We start from the raw sequence: 15,546 nt of genomic DNA on the forward strand, positions 1-15,546 counted from the left end.
CCCAGCTCTAGTGACCATCTGCATGCAAGGACTTCAGCCCAGACCCCACTCTGCGGCTCCAGACCCATATATCCAATTGCCTACTGGACAGCCTTACGTGCATAGTTCAAAAGCAACCTTAAAATCAAGTCGAAAGATGTATTTCATCGCAACCATCCCTAAGCCTCAGTAAACAGCACCAACTCAGCTATTCAAGCCAGAGACCTGGGAGTTACCCCACAGCCCATCAATCACCAAATCCTGCTGCTTCTAACTTCTAAATTACTTCAGAATCCATTCATTCCCTTGTCTCCACCACCCCAGTCCCGTTATCACTCGCTGAGGCTACTGCCAAAAAGCCATTGGTCTTGCTCCCCTCCAATCTATATTCCACTTTGAAGCTGGAGTGAGCTTCCAAGACTGCAAATCTAATTCCATCACGTACCTCTGTGGAATGCCAATACCCTTAGGATAGAGCCCCGTCTCCCGGGCAGGGCTCAGAGGCCTCCATATCTGGCCTCCTGCCCAGCTCTCCAGCCCTGGCTCTGCCGCATCTCCATGTTCCTCTATGGTGCTGGTTCTCATCTGGCCGAATGTTACAATCGTCTGGGCAACTTTTAAAAATGCCAGCGCCCAGGCCTCCCTTCAGAGCAATTGCAGCAGAAGCTAAGCAGCTTCAGCCTTTGCGAAGGCGTCCCACCTCCTCGGGAGTGTGCTCACCTGCTGGTCCCCTCTGTGTCCTCAGCCCCCACCCCAGCCCTACCCTTCACGGCTCAGCTTCAAGGGCATTTTCTCAAGGGTCATATTCTTATCCTTAATCCTCTAGACCCAGGAGGCCCCTCTGTTCTATGTTCCCGTAGCATCCTTAATTTATTTCCCTCATCACAACCCAGTGGGTTCTAAAACCTCCTAGCCTGGCAGTAGAGGCCACTCGACAAATATCTACAAAATGAATATAAAAATAAATTCTAGTAACAGATATCATGGGAAGGTACAGTTGAGGAAAGTTGAAGACAAAACACCACCACTGATGTGCGCGAGATAAACCCACATCTGCGGCATCTGCGAAAGAATTTCTCCTTTCGGGGCGGTGGCAAGCAGAGGCCACGTGGTGCCTAAATTCAACCCTGTCTTCCTGCGAAAGCTTTCCCAAGGAACATGTCGCGTCTTCACCTTCTTCCCAGTTCATCAAAGACACAGATGGGACTTCAGTCCCCCTACCTGACAAATGAGAGGACTAAGCTTCTTGCCTGGAGCGAACAAAGGAAACCCAGGGAAGCGGGGTCGGCTCTGGGCCACACAGCTCCACGGAGCCCCGGCACCAGGCCCTCCTTCCCAGAGTAAAGAGAGGAACACTGAACTCGCAGAGAAATGCGAAAGTTAACATTCCTGCACCAGCTCCTCACCGTATTTCATGCCCTGCATAGTAAAGTACCCACTAAAGTCTTGCTGGTAATCGAAAAAATTATATATGCGCAGTGAGAATGAGTTAATGTTAACAGAAGAACTTTAACTTTTGCATCTCCTGACTTTTTACTAAGTTGTACCTTAACCTTGCATTTGTGTGGGGTTCTTTTCATTTCATATGTAGGTGTGAAGTCACATTTGAGATATAATTTCATTAAACACACAAGCAACTTCATAGTCTATTATGTTGCATCCACTTTTTCTGTAAAAATAAATTGTTAAGGATATTATTCCTGGAACAGAATAAATTCTTGGAATTACTGAGTAACTTATGTACCGTACCACTGTTCCAAGAACACATTACTTATTTTATCATGACAAAGTAAAGCTATTAATCTTCTGGCTTCCATCTCAACAATGAGAAATGCTGGGAGGCGCACAGACACCTGCATTACATTTCAGTTCAACTTCATATCATCCATAAACATCTCTGTTTTGGACACCTCGTCCAAACAAATGCTCGCAGGATACTCCATGTAGCATTCAATTTTATGAAACTATAAAAGTTCCTTGCTGTTAATTACAGAGACAAATGTCTCATCACACATTTGGTTACCAGATAGCATAATTAGTTTTCTCCATTAACCTTTCAGATATAAAATTTGATTTCAAGTAAAAAACATTGTAAAACCCTGTGGAATCCAAATAACACAGTATATTTGTACATGTTTGAAAAAAAGAATGCAATACCTAAGAAAACAATTTTATGGATTTTCATTTACAAGGGTATTGACTGTCTGGAACAAATGAAAGAGAATCTGTCTAAACTTTGTAATGACTTTAAAATATATGATCAAATATGCATGTAATAGGCTGTCCTTTGCACGGAAGGAGGCACAGGAGCCTGACCATGAACGGAATGTGCCCTCTGATCCCCCTCTCTGGGCTGTGGTCACGCGGCTGCGCTGGTTCAGCACGGCCTCTCACCTGCCCCTCCATGCCGGCATCTGCGCCACAGCGGTGAGGAAGGTGTGTTCAGTTGATAATGGCAACAGAATAGTTTTTTTCTGTTCAAAGCTAAATTGCCCATAAGATAACCGATCCCACAGCCATGGCCTGCTAAGGACCACGCTGCAGCTCACATATGTAGGGGGGTTGTGGTTGTCACAGTGTCTAGATGGGGTGCTACTGACATGGCCGTATATTCATGCTACCAACACTTTGAGGGTGGGATGCAGACCTCAGGTGCCGCATGGGAAAATCCTGGACAGGGAAACTAGCTCAACTCAACAAACTCCCATTCAGATCAGCTGATAACTGGCAGCAAATTACATTTTAACGTGCTTTAACATAGTACTCATTCATTTATGCAGAAACAGTGATCAAGAGGCTACTCTGTGCCAAGCATTGTATACTAGGAATACAGTACACAGCTGAAACCAAAGTCTTGCCCTGAAGGAAGTCAAGCGAAGGCTGGAAGGATAAAGGATCATGGAGATAAAGGTAGCAGAGGTCACTCTAGGCAGAGACCACAGAGAAGTGCCACGGCCACCGTGCTCCAATATTCCAGGGCGAGTCTATGAGACCCTGGGGGGCGGAGGCTGGCGGTGCATCCTGCCTCACGGTTAGACTTTAAAAAACCTAATAAAGTAGAAAACACGTGTAATAAAAATAAACATTCCACCGTTAGTACTGATGTATTTCACTCCTGATATGTGAGGTCCAGTTAGCTACCAAGAAGGATGTATACATTTTCACCAGCTGAGCCAGGGCGGGAGCTTAGAGGTAAAAGACCTGGATAGTAAAGTTTCAGGTTAGCTGATTTCCCCACTTTACATTAAATTTAAAACCAGACTCCTCTTTCATTCATTCCTCGAGCATTTACTGATGTCTGCTATGGGACAGCAAAGTGCTGGGCAGTGGAACACAGGGAGCACCCTCAGGAGGTGACGGCCCAGTGGGAGAGACATATTAATACAAGGAAACTAGTAAAAATGCCTCTGCCTTGCTGGAGGTGTGCACAGCACGCCGGGGAAGGGGAGGGACAGGGGGATCAGGGAAGACCACCTGGAGGAAGCACACTAGCTTGGAGTCTCAGGGAGGAGAGAGTGAGGCCAAGAGGGAGGACGGGGCAGGTGCGGAGCTACAGGCGGAGGGTGGTAGGCACAGGAACTGGAGAAGCAGGGCTGCTGCAGGAGTGAGAGTAGTCGGGGGAGACTGTGCATGGGCGTCAAGAAGGGAGGTGTCAGGAACAAAAGGGGAAGCAGACAGGAGGTAGTTCATGCAGGGCTTTGGCCACCATGCAAAGGAGTGTGGGTCTCTACCGGAAAGCAGCAGATGGTAAAGAATTTCAGGCAAGGCACAGCCCAGGTTGCGCACAGTACCCTAAGGCACCCCAGGGCAGTCCCGGGGTCCAGAACCACCGCAGGCTGGGGCTTCAGCTCTTCCTCAGTCTAGCCCCCTGCCCCTGTGGATGCATTCCTGTCCGGGTCACTTTCTCTCCAATAATCTGCCACTTATGAGAATAACAGGCTTCCTGTGTCACGTCCTAGGTCTATTTTGAGATGCAAAACACACTGCTCTGAAATCTTTCTTTTATCTTATAGATGTCCATATTATTGTCTTCCAAAAGTAAAATCATATGCCATGGAAACCAGAGAGGCTAAATCGTCAACATGTCTCCTGAGATTCTGCCCTGCATGGAGATTTCTTTTCTTTTTTTTTTTTTTTAACGATCTGGTCATAATCAGTGGAGGAAAAGTAGAACATTACAATACATCACACTTTTCACTAACGGGGCAGTTGCTGAACCACGCTGAGCCCTTCTGAGGCAGCTTTTCCTCCAGACAGATGCTGCCCCCACATGGGCCTTGCTGAGCAGGCTGCAGGCTGGACCTCGGCCCTCCTCCCCCACACCGGCCACCTCTGGGCAGGCACAACTAGGGTGGCCGTGTGCAGGGGCCCTGCTGCTTCAGAAACATGGCAGGCGCTAGGTTTGCTGTTGGTGTTGTTTAATGCATGGCTTTATGTTCTTAAGGTAGAAAAACCTGCTTCGTGTGGCATCTGAGAAGTAGACAGTATCAGCATCGGTTTACAGACAGGTCAATACTGTCTGAAGGACCTTTATAAGGTGGTACCAGCGTTATAGCAGAATAAGGAACAAGCAGAACACGTGTGACTTTTCAATTTTGGTTTTCAACATGTCACTGGCTTTCATATGTGACTTCTCCTTTTTGGTCTTTTCTAGATTTGAAAAAGAAGTTGTATCTCACAAATCAGTACCAGAAATCCCAAACTTTACCCTAATTAGTATATCACAAAAGCTTCTTCAAGTGACGTATATTTTAGTTTGGCTCACTAAAAGTCTCTAACATCTCAATATAGTAGTATATTCTATGATAAACCCTCAGAGTCCTAGACAACAACGTCCAATTATGTTCATGTATTTAAATAACAGATATTTGAGTACCTATCAGCTGAGTACCCATCCTGGATGCAGCACTGTGCTAGGTGCTCCAAAGAATCCAAAAAAGAATTCAGGTCACACTTGCCCGCTAGGATGTGACAATTTACATTAGGAGTGATGCAAATAAACAACCACAACGCAGTGTGGTAACTGCTAGGGCTGGAGGAGGATCTGCAGGCTGACTCGGAGCATGATAAAACCACACACAAAAATACGTATTAATAAATATCAGGCAGCACATGGTAGGTGCCAGAAAAGAATTAATGTTACTACTTAGCACTCAAATGTTTGAAAGAAAAGATAACTTCTAATTTGGAAAGGGAAGGGAGGAGGGGATAATAAAAATAAGAATACAGTGTCTTCCAGTTTGAAAGGGTGTTTAACCACATAGGATTTCCTACATGCTCCAGGAAACCTGATGAGGTGGTTAGGGCCAACATTATTATTCTACTATAGAAAATAAGGAAAACTCCTCAAGAGTTTTATCCAAGGTGTTACAGCTCCAGCCCGAGACTCAAAGCAAGGTTTTCTTACTCTAAATCGGACGCCTCTTCACTAAGCTATACACACTGAAAAGGCTTACGGGCTGCGGTAATATTTGAACTGGGCTTTAAAAAGCAGTAGGAGAGACAGGACTTTACCAGGAGGAGTCTGGACAGGGGGTGAGACGCAGCGGGAGACTGGTATGGTGAAAGGGCAGAGAGGACGAGGGATGATGGGACAGTCTGCCACAGGCACGTGTCTTCAGGGAGGGCGAGAGGGAGCCCAGAAACAGAGTGAACGGGAGGAGCAGCAGAATGAGACCTCACTCCCTCCGAGGTGGTGCGGCAAAGCCGTGGCCAGACCATGTCCAAATCCAGGTCCTTGTCCGCTGGCTCTGCGACCTCAGGCAAAGTAACATTTCTAAAGGCTCATTTTGTCTCATCTAAAAGTAGAAAACCTTCTCAGAGCTGGTGTGAGGTTAAACGGCATAAAGCACAGCAAGTGCTTGGCACGCAGGACACGGTAACAGAACTTAGCCCCTTTCTCCCCCTGTGGGTTCCAGGCTTTCCCGGGTTGAAGCTCCTGTCCACCTGTTTCCTTCTCCCTGGGAGCCCCCTTCACACCTGGATGTCCTGCTTTGCTGCTTCAAGGGACGGAGGTTACATGAAAGTCGCAGACAGGCAGATACAGACTTGGGAGGGTGGGACTGTGGATAGCGAACCCTGAGTGAAGGGATTTAAACTTGACTGGAGTATCCTCGAGAAGGCAGCTGAGGTCTCTGTGCGGGGGAGAGGAAGAGGAGGTGCGCATTGAGACCAGCCCACGTGGTCAGACTGGCAGGCGTGAGGCCAGGGCTTGAGGCAGCACTGACAAAGTGAGGAGCTCAGAATCGATGTCAGAAGACCTGATTTGAAAGTTGCGGTCACCACTGATCAGGGCGTGGCTGTGGGCAAATCACTTTCATCTCTTGAGCTCAGCTTCCCACTTGTAAAACATGAGACAGATACAACCCCGACCTCCTGGTGTAGCTATAATAGTAACTACATGATGAAAGCGCTTAGATGGCCTAACTGCAAATGCCTCCGAAACTTTAGGCAACAAGTAATTTGTAAAAACGACTTAAGTTTGCATCCACAGCTACTGAAACTCATTTTTATGTGCACATATATTTAAAGAAGACTCGAGAGGCTTTCTAAACTTTGACTTTGCTTGAAGTTATTTTTGAAGGCATTTTTCTGGACCCATCATGTAACTGGACATATTTTGGGTGCTGTATGAAACTTCAGAGACCATTTAGGCCAGGCGTTTTTAAATAAAGACACCCGCACGTTCTGCTGAGGCCCGCAGAGGAATGCGGAGGGCACCTGAGACACTCCGGGTCTTCTCGACGGTTCTTCAAGCAGCTCTGCTCCCCTTTGATCTGCTGGACACGCTGAGGTTCCACACGGGAGTACATGTGAACAGAGCATGTCACGTGGCTAAGGGCACGGTTCTGGGCACAGGCAGACCCTGGCTCGCATCCTGGCGCTGCCACCGAGTAACTCTATCAACTCCTCAAATGCTCCACCCGTGAAGAGGGAATAACAACACCTTTCTTGGGACAATTAAAGGGATAACATGTACAAAGTCCTTGCATAGTGCCTGGCACACAGCAAGCTCTGGGTAAGTGACACCTACTATCACTGGCCACATTCCTAGCCCTAAGAGACACTCCCAGTTTCTGTCTCCTTTACTCCACCACCAAAAAAGGGGAGAACTTCTGTGAAAGAGGACAGGGACACAAGGACATAGAGTGGCCAGGGGCTGAGGGTGGAGCTCCTGGGAGGAGGAACAGAGGTGAAGCACGTCCTTCCGAACAATGGGATTTTGGGGTTCTTCTTTTCCTCTCTCTTGCCTTCTTGGTCCTTCATTTTATCCGAGGGTGCGTCTCACTCTTGGAACTCCTGCCACAGCTATGGCAACATGGCAGAGCCTCCTTCCGTTTGGGAGGAGGGGCCCAGCTCCCGGCCCCTTGAGACAAAATAAGAGCTTGGGTGGGACCCAGGCACTTGACTCTAGGTGAAGACCCCCCTACCCCCTATTTTACACACAGACCTGCCCATTTCTCCAGGGAGGAGAACTACATTGTGGCTGGGGACTGATGCCCTAACTTGTAAAAGTGTCAGTCCTCTTTGGGGAGATTCTGGGGGCCCTAGTGGGGACAGCTGCCATCAAGAAAGCCACTGAAGAGAGATTCAAAAATTCAGAGATCTCCACCCTGCCCGACTGGCAGGGCTACCACGCAGTGCGCTTCGTCTCCTGAGAGTTGTCTCACTGAGCTGAATATTGAAGAGTCACTAGAACAGGGCTTGGCACATATGTAATTGGAACTCGACAAATATGTGTTGAAGGAATAAATGAATGAGTCTGAACACCTGAAAAATAAACATGTTTCGAATGAATATATTATGATAGAAAATCTAAACCCAAATTCAATGCGTACAAAGAGACTCCATCTAATATATGTATTAACTATTGTTATGAATAAATTGCCTCGTTAAAATATTCTCTAAAAGCGCCCTGCTACCAGCTAAGGTCTCCTCGATGTGCCTTGACTTAGCCTGGCTCAACACGGCACAGGGGAAAGATCTGTGACAGGTGACCTGGGTTCACTGCAGCTTCTGCTATTCACAAGCAAGTCACCTAACTCAGAGCTTCGGTTCCTATTATCATGAGAATAATAATGTGTGCTCTACCTACCTCACAGGTATACTGTAAGAATCCTGAAAAAACAGCCATGAAAGCACTTTCTAAACTATAAAATGCAACACTCAAAGTCTCATTATAATACTTATTGTTCTGCCCACCTAGAATCTTCTCCAACTCCCCTCTGCCTTTGCAAATCTTTCCCATAGTTCAAGGTCTGGAGGCTTGGCAGAGCCCTCCACTCTCCTCTTCCAACTCTGCATCTGCTGTTGCCCTGATCATTCACATCTGCCATTTAATTACTGTTCAGACAGAGAGGCAATACAGTGGGGTGTTCCATGGGGCAGACCAGCATTAAAACCCCACCTGTGTGGCACTTGCTACTTAGGAGACCTTTGGTAGGTTACCTTAACGTCTCTAGACTCATCTACAAAATGGGGATGATAATAGTTCATACAGATTTGCTGTGAGGAGCAAAGTACTCAACTCAGTGTCTTGCACACAGTTAGTGCTCAAACAACTGTAGCTGTTATGATTGCTGATTCTTTTTAAAAAGTTTTTGTGGAGATGGGGTCTTGCTATGTTGCTCAGGCTGGTCTCAAATTCCTGGCCTCAAATGATCCTCTGCCTTGGCCTCCCAAAGTGCTGGGATTACAGGTGTGAGCCACCGTGCCTGGCTCTGATTGCTGAATACTGCTCCCTAACCATTGCCTATCTCCTCAACAACTGGGCTTTTATTCTTGAGAGCAGGGTCCCTGTCCCATTCATTTCTGTCACTATCCCTGACCTTACTCTCGTTCTAGAAAAATGCTGAGTTCATAGCATTTTCTCACAATGACACTCGTTGAATTGATTAAAATGAATTGTTTTCCTCTAAACAGTGCTCAAATTTTTATTGTAGTCCCATCTCAGCCAGCTTCAGAAAGTCAACGTCCACAGGCTAAAGCAACCTCTTTTGACCCTATTATCAAATTAAAAATGTCTGAGGAATTCCCAAAGCACTCAGCCAAGCCACTCACACTACTGCACTGCCCTATCATGTTGGATGTGCTACAAGAGTTAACAGCCTAAAAATAATCCAGAGAAATAGATTTGATGTGGGAACCTCCACCAAATTCTGGAATACTCTCTTTCCACCCAGGTCATAAACTTTAATCTTATATTTGCAGATAGTATCAAAGATAACATATATGTTTGAATATAGAAAATCCTATATAACATCCTCAGGACCATGTGTTAGTACTTCCTTATGGGTGACAGGTGACATAGTTCTTCTATTTTGATATGAAACTCCTGGCCTCATGAGCTTCACAAAGGATTCTACATCATAAGAAGTAGTATATTATGGATAGACTAGCAATTTACAAAATAAATATCATTTAAATCTATGTTTTGAGAAGAGTAACTATTAATATAACACTGTTATATTAAAAAAAGTTCTTATTTTCATCAGTAACTATTCCCATTTGTTCTAGAAATCATGTTTGTATAATCACTTCTACCGTTTTTTTTTAAGTGACCTGGAGACCACAAAATAAAAATGTTCTTTGGGAACCCACCATATCGGACTGTCCCTAGAATAAGCAAAAGGCTGAGAAATACCCCCCCCCCCCCCCCCCCCCCGGCACACTCCCGGGCGGTGCGGTCTTCTGTCTCTTGATGCTCAAGGCCACCTTAACCAACCATTCTGAAAGCGTATCCCAGGCCTGGTATTTCAGTGGTTTTCTAGTATCTTCTTCCACCTGGAGGGGAAAAAGGAAAGCCCCAATGCCTGCCACCTTCGAGAGCGCCCATTTCACTGAATCCTGAGCTCCAGCCCCCTCCTGTTCTTCTGCGTCCCCTCTGTCATCCTCAAAGTTCACTGTCTTCAACGCATCCTTCCCACTTTCCAAGTGCACAGCAGACAGAGGGGAAAGCCTGCCTCGCTGGAGAACTGAATCAAGGACACGATGTTCCATTTGTATGGCAAGTGTGCCTTTTCCACTAAAGGGCAAATTCTTGATTTCAAATGGCTATAACGAGTGGCGCCCAGATACAGAATTCCAAATGACCAAGTTCAGAAAACTGAAAATACAGAATTCCAACTGATTAAGCTTAGGAAACTAAAAAGAGTGCAATCCCAGAATATGCTCTCTCTGGGCCACAGCATTTCACTTGATTATTAACCTTCTGGCTTGTAGTTCTCTTAACAGTAAGCAGGTGCTGGGAGCAGCGCTTGCCTCGGTGATATTCTCTCCCTTGGTGGAAAGATCCATGAGCCTTCAAGGATTGTTCGTGTAAGAAATGCTGATATTTCCCTCCTGTTTTACCTCTTTGAGTACGCATTTGGTTTCTTCCCAGTCCTGTGCAACCCACCCTTTCTCTCCCTCAAGCAAAACAGAGAGACCCTGATGAGAGCGGACTATATACCCTCTGCTTTCAGATGTTTTAATTTGAAAAACGACCCACACCGGGTCTGGGCAGCAGTGCTGCTACCTGAAGTCTCTGCGACGGGGCAATTCTGGCCCTTACTTCCTCTCGTGTTCTGCCTCTCTGTTGTGCAGCACCCGGCCCTCCCCCTACCAGCTAGGGTTGCAGAGGTGCCCGGGATGGGCAAAGCTGAAGCCAAATGCCGCCATCTACTCTCCACACTGACTTTACCAGTACTCCACTCTTGAAGGCAAAGTTCTCAATGGATTAGGCTTTCATTTTTGACTCATCCTTCCTGTACAGTATTTGTACCAACATGACACACGGAAAGGGCGGCAACGTCTGTGGCTACCCACCCATCCACCGTGAAACTACGCTTGTCGGAAGGTTTCGGAGACGCTGCTTTGGCTCTGCTGTCCCCGACGTGAGCTGGGAACCAGGACGGCAAAAGGAAAGCATGGCCATTCCCCTCGCCCCAAAATATCGGTGTGAAAGGAACACAAAGCCAGAAAAACGAGGAGCTGCTCAATGATCACGAGCACTAGCAAGAAGTAGTTAGGCAGACAATCACACTTTTATTTTCCTTACGCTTTTTGACTGTAGATTTAATTTAATTTTGTCATGGCAGGATTAGCAACCAGGCCACAGAGGTGAAGGGACATTATAATAAGACAGCACATTAATCCTCTATCCCACCCAAGGCAGAAGCAAAACCAAACAAATAGCAGCTTCCTGGAAATTGAATTTCTGTTATCCAGATGTCAAAGATGTAATACCCCAATTACACAAACTATTGCCAGTGAAGCATGCCAGCGAATATGCAATGTAAATGGGGTGAGCGGAGCGACAAAACTGCCCAGTCAGCATCTGGCTCTGTGAGTGAGTGATAATTAGCACTGTGTGTAGACACTAATAAACATTTATGTCTGAAATTACAACTTTTAGCAATGTTAATAAGGGATATATTGGCAATCTGTAAAATAAAAGGTCTTGAAAAGAATGTCATACATTAAGCAATGGCAGACATTTCCCGTTCTTGCAAAATCTTTTTTTTTTTTTTGTCCTTTTCCCTAATTGCAAATGGCCACGCTGTTTTTGCTGAGAAATTAATTGACATAGGAACCTACCTAAAAAAATGGCTTGTGTCTCTTTGGCCTCCCCATTAACATCGTTGCTGAATTCTGAGACCTTATATACCTCATGGTGATAATCTGGCATGAGAAAACAACAAAAAATTAGAATTCTAACGACCCCCAGATAGGAATGAGCAATAAACACTAGAATTGCATTCTATATAAAATGTATAATCTATAATTTACTTTTTGGGAACTCAGTTATTCACAGAATTTGTAGTCAATAATCTCTAAAACTTTGCTTACTCTGAAGTACACCAACTTGAAGTTACGACTTTGACTTTAAAAAACAGCTTTGCTTGATCACACAGTTTTCACGGTAGATTGTGCCCACAGATGCCAATTATTCAGTCCTTTTCTTTGAGATGGCAAGTATGTTTGTAGGGAAAAGAAAAATCTTGTCCAATCATAGACGAGAGGAGGTTTCCAAATTTACCTCTGCAACTCATTTTCATCAGCGTATCAATAATATGCCTTAGCTTTAGAGTTAGCCAGCACTCTAGCTATCTCAGTTTACCCAGAAAAATCTCAGCCTTTAAGTAGTTTAAAGGCAAGCACACATGAAAAAATACTGATTTGTTATTTCCACTATGGTATAATTTGGACAGGAAAGCAAGATTTTCATCTTGCACACAAGTGACTCTTTTGCATTCAGCCACGGCACTTTATTTAATATGCAATAGTTTATTTTCTAAAAATGCACCTGCAGAGCAGAAAGAAGAATCAGAGCCATAATTTAAAAAAAAAGAAAAGGAAAAACTTGCTATGTCAGTCAAAGTTTAAAATACAATGGTCCATAAGCTTCTCTATGGAAGCTACTGTGCTTTGACAATTTTCTATTTCTGAAAACTAGGATCACCTAGGTATGAAAACAGAGGTTCCTTCTTAACAGCTATTCCCTTCTTTTGGCCTTAGACCTCACAGGGCAATGTCGACAGAACTACTCTCACTTTTCAGATAAAGTAGTAAGTTCTCTGAGGTCATAAATAAGAAAGCAGCCTACGTTCCTGAATGAATCAGATAGCACCAACATGGCAGTCACCCAGGGAGAGACTTTAAAAGTACAAATAACTGAGTGATCAACGTGGATGTGCAAAAAAGTTTACGCAGAAAGAGGGAAGAGCCAAATATCTTGAGTATGTAAAACTGTTCCAGGCCTCTTTGATTAAATGGTATCCAAACTAAATTACAGAAAGCAGATAAGTGTAGACCTTCAAAATGTCTAGAATCAAACCATCGTCAGACCACCAAATCCACATCGCAGCTTACTAGCTTAGTTTGAAAAACTCGATTACGTGCAATTGCTCTCTAATTTTCACCAGTTTACATGTGACTTCTGCAGGGTGTTGAAAAGGTGGTGTTGTTCTCTACTCTGATGCCAATGCTAGATAAAACGGGAAAAGTGGACAGGTTCTGTGGTTTGGCTTTGACCTCAAGTTGACTCACAGACGACATTTAAACAGAGTGGGTCTAAACTCAGTATTAGGACTTGTGACACTACCATGAATAAAAGTCACCTACCCCTAATTTAAGGTGACACAATGCATTTTGACATATTTGCACGACTGCTCTTAATTACCTTGAGTTCTCATTTTTTCAAAAGTCAAATCCGGAAGACACAGAATAAGCAATTGAACACAGACAGACAAGACCGTATTCAACTTTCCCCTCCCCTGGCAAAATAAAAGCCCAGAGAGTGTGGCGTACACCTGTTAAATCGTCAAGAACTAGCTGGATTTTTTTTTTTTTTTTTTTTTTTTTTCAAAAAATGGTACTTATCTGACTGCTGTGTGATCTAGCCTCAAACACCTTTCTAACCCAAACCAGCCAGCTAGAAAAGATGTTGGATGTCAACAATCCTGCTTTGGGCTTGGACACCTAATGAGCTTCTTTCTCCTTCTTAAAATGAACAACAACGATTATCTCTTTCTCCCTTCTCTTTGGGGGAAAAAAAAAAAAACCCAAAACAAAAACAACGAATCATTGGTGCGATGGTCCACGCTCGGCCTGACGGCCAGGCGGTGCGCGGCCACCCCAGCCCGGCCCGGTGGCACCCCAAGGAGGGCTCGGGCCCCCCACTGTCATTGTTTGCCAATTTCCTGAGGTGCCCTCCGACTTGTTTACGTTAAATAACAGCCTTCCTCCCCCCGCACAACTTTCCCCGCGCCCGGCGTGCGCGGCCGCGGGCCTCCCCGCCCGGGAACACCGGGGGTCCGGGAGGGCGCGCCCCCCGGCGTGGCCCCCCACGGGCGGCCGGGGCGCGGGGCCGAGGGCGCGGCGCCCGGTCCTTCCTCCCGCCGCCCCCGCCGGCCGCTTACCTCGGCTCACCAGTTTGAAGCTCTGGGATTTCCTGCTTCTTTTCCTCTCGGAGAACTCCATGGTGCGGGAAGGCGGCGGCGGCGGCGGCGGGGGCTGCGGCGACGGGGCTGAGGCGGCGGCGGCGCGGGCTCGTGTCACCGCCGCGGAGCCGCCGGGACCAAGGTCCGCGTCTCGCCTGGGCGGGGGGAGGCCGCGGGACGGGAGGAACCACCGCGAGCCGCTCGGGGGCTGCAGGCGCGGGGCCCGGCGGCGCGGGCTCCCGGGCGAAGTTGCCCCCGCGCGGCGCCGCCCCCGGAGCCCTAGGCGCCCCCCCGGGCCCCGCTCATGCCGGCTGGCTCCCTCCCAGCGCCGCCCGCCGCAGCCCAACTTTCCGCTGGGAGCGGGCCGGGCGGGGGCGCGGCGGCGGCGGCGGCGGCGGCGCGGTCGGGGCTGCCGGCGCCCTAGGCGCTCGTCGCGGCCCGCCTGGGCTCAGCCTGCGGACGCGGCGCGGCGGCGGCCCGGGGGACGCGGCGGCCGGTGGGCGGGCGGGCCAAGGGGAGGGCGGCGGCGGTGGCGGGCGCGGAGCCGGCCGGGGCGCTGACCGCCCCCGCGGGAGGAGGGGCGCCGGCGGAGGGGGCGGTGCCGCCGGGACCCCGGGGCCACCTGCTGGCGGAGCGGGGCCGTCGCCATCCCCGGGGGCCGCCGCCGCCGCCGCCGGCCTGGCCGCGCGGCGCCCCGAGGAGGCGCGGAGGCCGCGGCGCAGCGCCCCGGCCCGGCCGCCCGCCCCCGGGGACGCCGGCGCTGCCGCCCGGGCCTCCGCTCGCACAGCCGCTCGCCGGCCTCCCCGCGCCGCCGCCGGGGCCGAGCTCCGCGCTGGGAACAGTCCGGGGGGCCGCGGACCCTCCCTGGCCGGCCCCCTGCCTGCCCCCGGCTCTGGGATGCCGCCAGGGCCAGACTCACCGATTGTAGGCAAGTTTTTTGAGGAAAAAACTTACCCATGTGCGCTCTGCAAGACATGAAAAGAGATTTTAGAATTCATTGTTGAGAAGAGTACAGAGAAGAGTGAGCTTCAATTCCTTCCCCCATCCCAGGACTGTAGGAAGAGCCCGAGTTGCACTCAAGCAGAGCACTTGGGACATGGGCTCCGAGAGGGTGGCAGGGGTGAGGGGGCTTGGTGGCTTTGGGGACTCCTAGGGAGGCCGAGGTCAAGGCAGGTGCAGGGGCCTCTGACGCTGGAGGGAATATGTCGAAATAATTGCCCTAAACAGAAGGCTGTTATTAGTTTTTTTGTAATATTCTTCTCAGGGAAGCAGAGAGCGCACTACAGGCATCATTTCTTTTTCACAACATATTTCGAGCGGGAAAGGAAAAGAATTTTACACCATCTGGGAACGGCAGTGCAGGAACGTGATGTGACATGCTTAAAAGTACCGCCGCCAAACCCAAATGCGAAAGGGTAAGGAGGTGGGCTCACCCATCCAGCACTGGGGCGAATTCTGGTGGCCCCAAAAGGGCAGAGAGAGAAGACGGAAAAGGGTATGTTGGTGAGTGGGGTGAGTTCCACCGTGGGTCCCACCCAAACGAGGAGACAGCCACTCAAGGGCCACTCTTATTTAACAGGGACATACAGAGTGGGACAACTGCCAAGGCAGTGGGGGTTGGAGGCAGCTAGCATAAACCTACAGC

At 48.2% G+C, this 15,546-nt stretch overlaps 1 protein-coding gene across 7 annotated transcripts in view; it reads right to left on the bottom strand.

The window, feature by feature from the left end:
• The window catches only part of BEND7 (BEN domain containing 7), a 73,263-nt gene extending 59,100 nt beyond the window's left edge, over window positions 1-14,163 (bottom strand). For 5 of the 7 annotated variants that reach the window (XM_069458729.1, XM_069458728.1, XM_069458731.1 and 2 more), the window contains exons 1-2: window positions 13,881-14,163; window positions 11,557-11,640 (exon numbers count right to left, since the gene is read on the bottom strand). In XM_069458729.1, coding sequence (XP_069314830.1) covers window positions 11,557-11,640; window positions 13,881-13,941 — 145 coding nt within the window. In that variant the 5' untranslated portion in view covers window positions 13,942-14,163. The remainder of the gene's footprint in view (window positions 1-11,556; window positions 11,641-13,880) is intronic. The other 2 variants (XM_069458732.1, XM_069458733.1) reach the window with 2 other exon arrangements.
• Between the last annotated feature and the right edge of the window lie 1,383 nt (window positions 14,164-15,546).

This window comes from Eulemur rufifrons, chromosome 25, assembly GCF_041146395.1.
Source record: "Eulemur rufifrons isolate Redbay chromosome 25, OSU_ERuf_1, whole genome shotgun sequence".
NCBI classification, from domain to species: domain Eukaryota; kingdom Metazoa; phylum Chordata; class Mammalia; order Primates; family Lemuridae; genus Eulemur; species Eulemur rufifrons.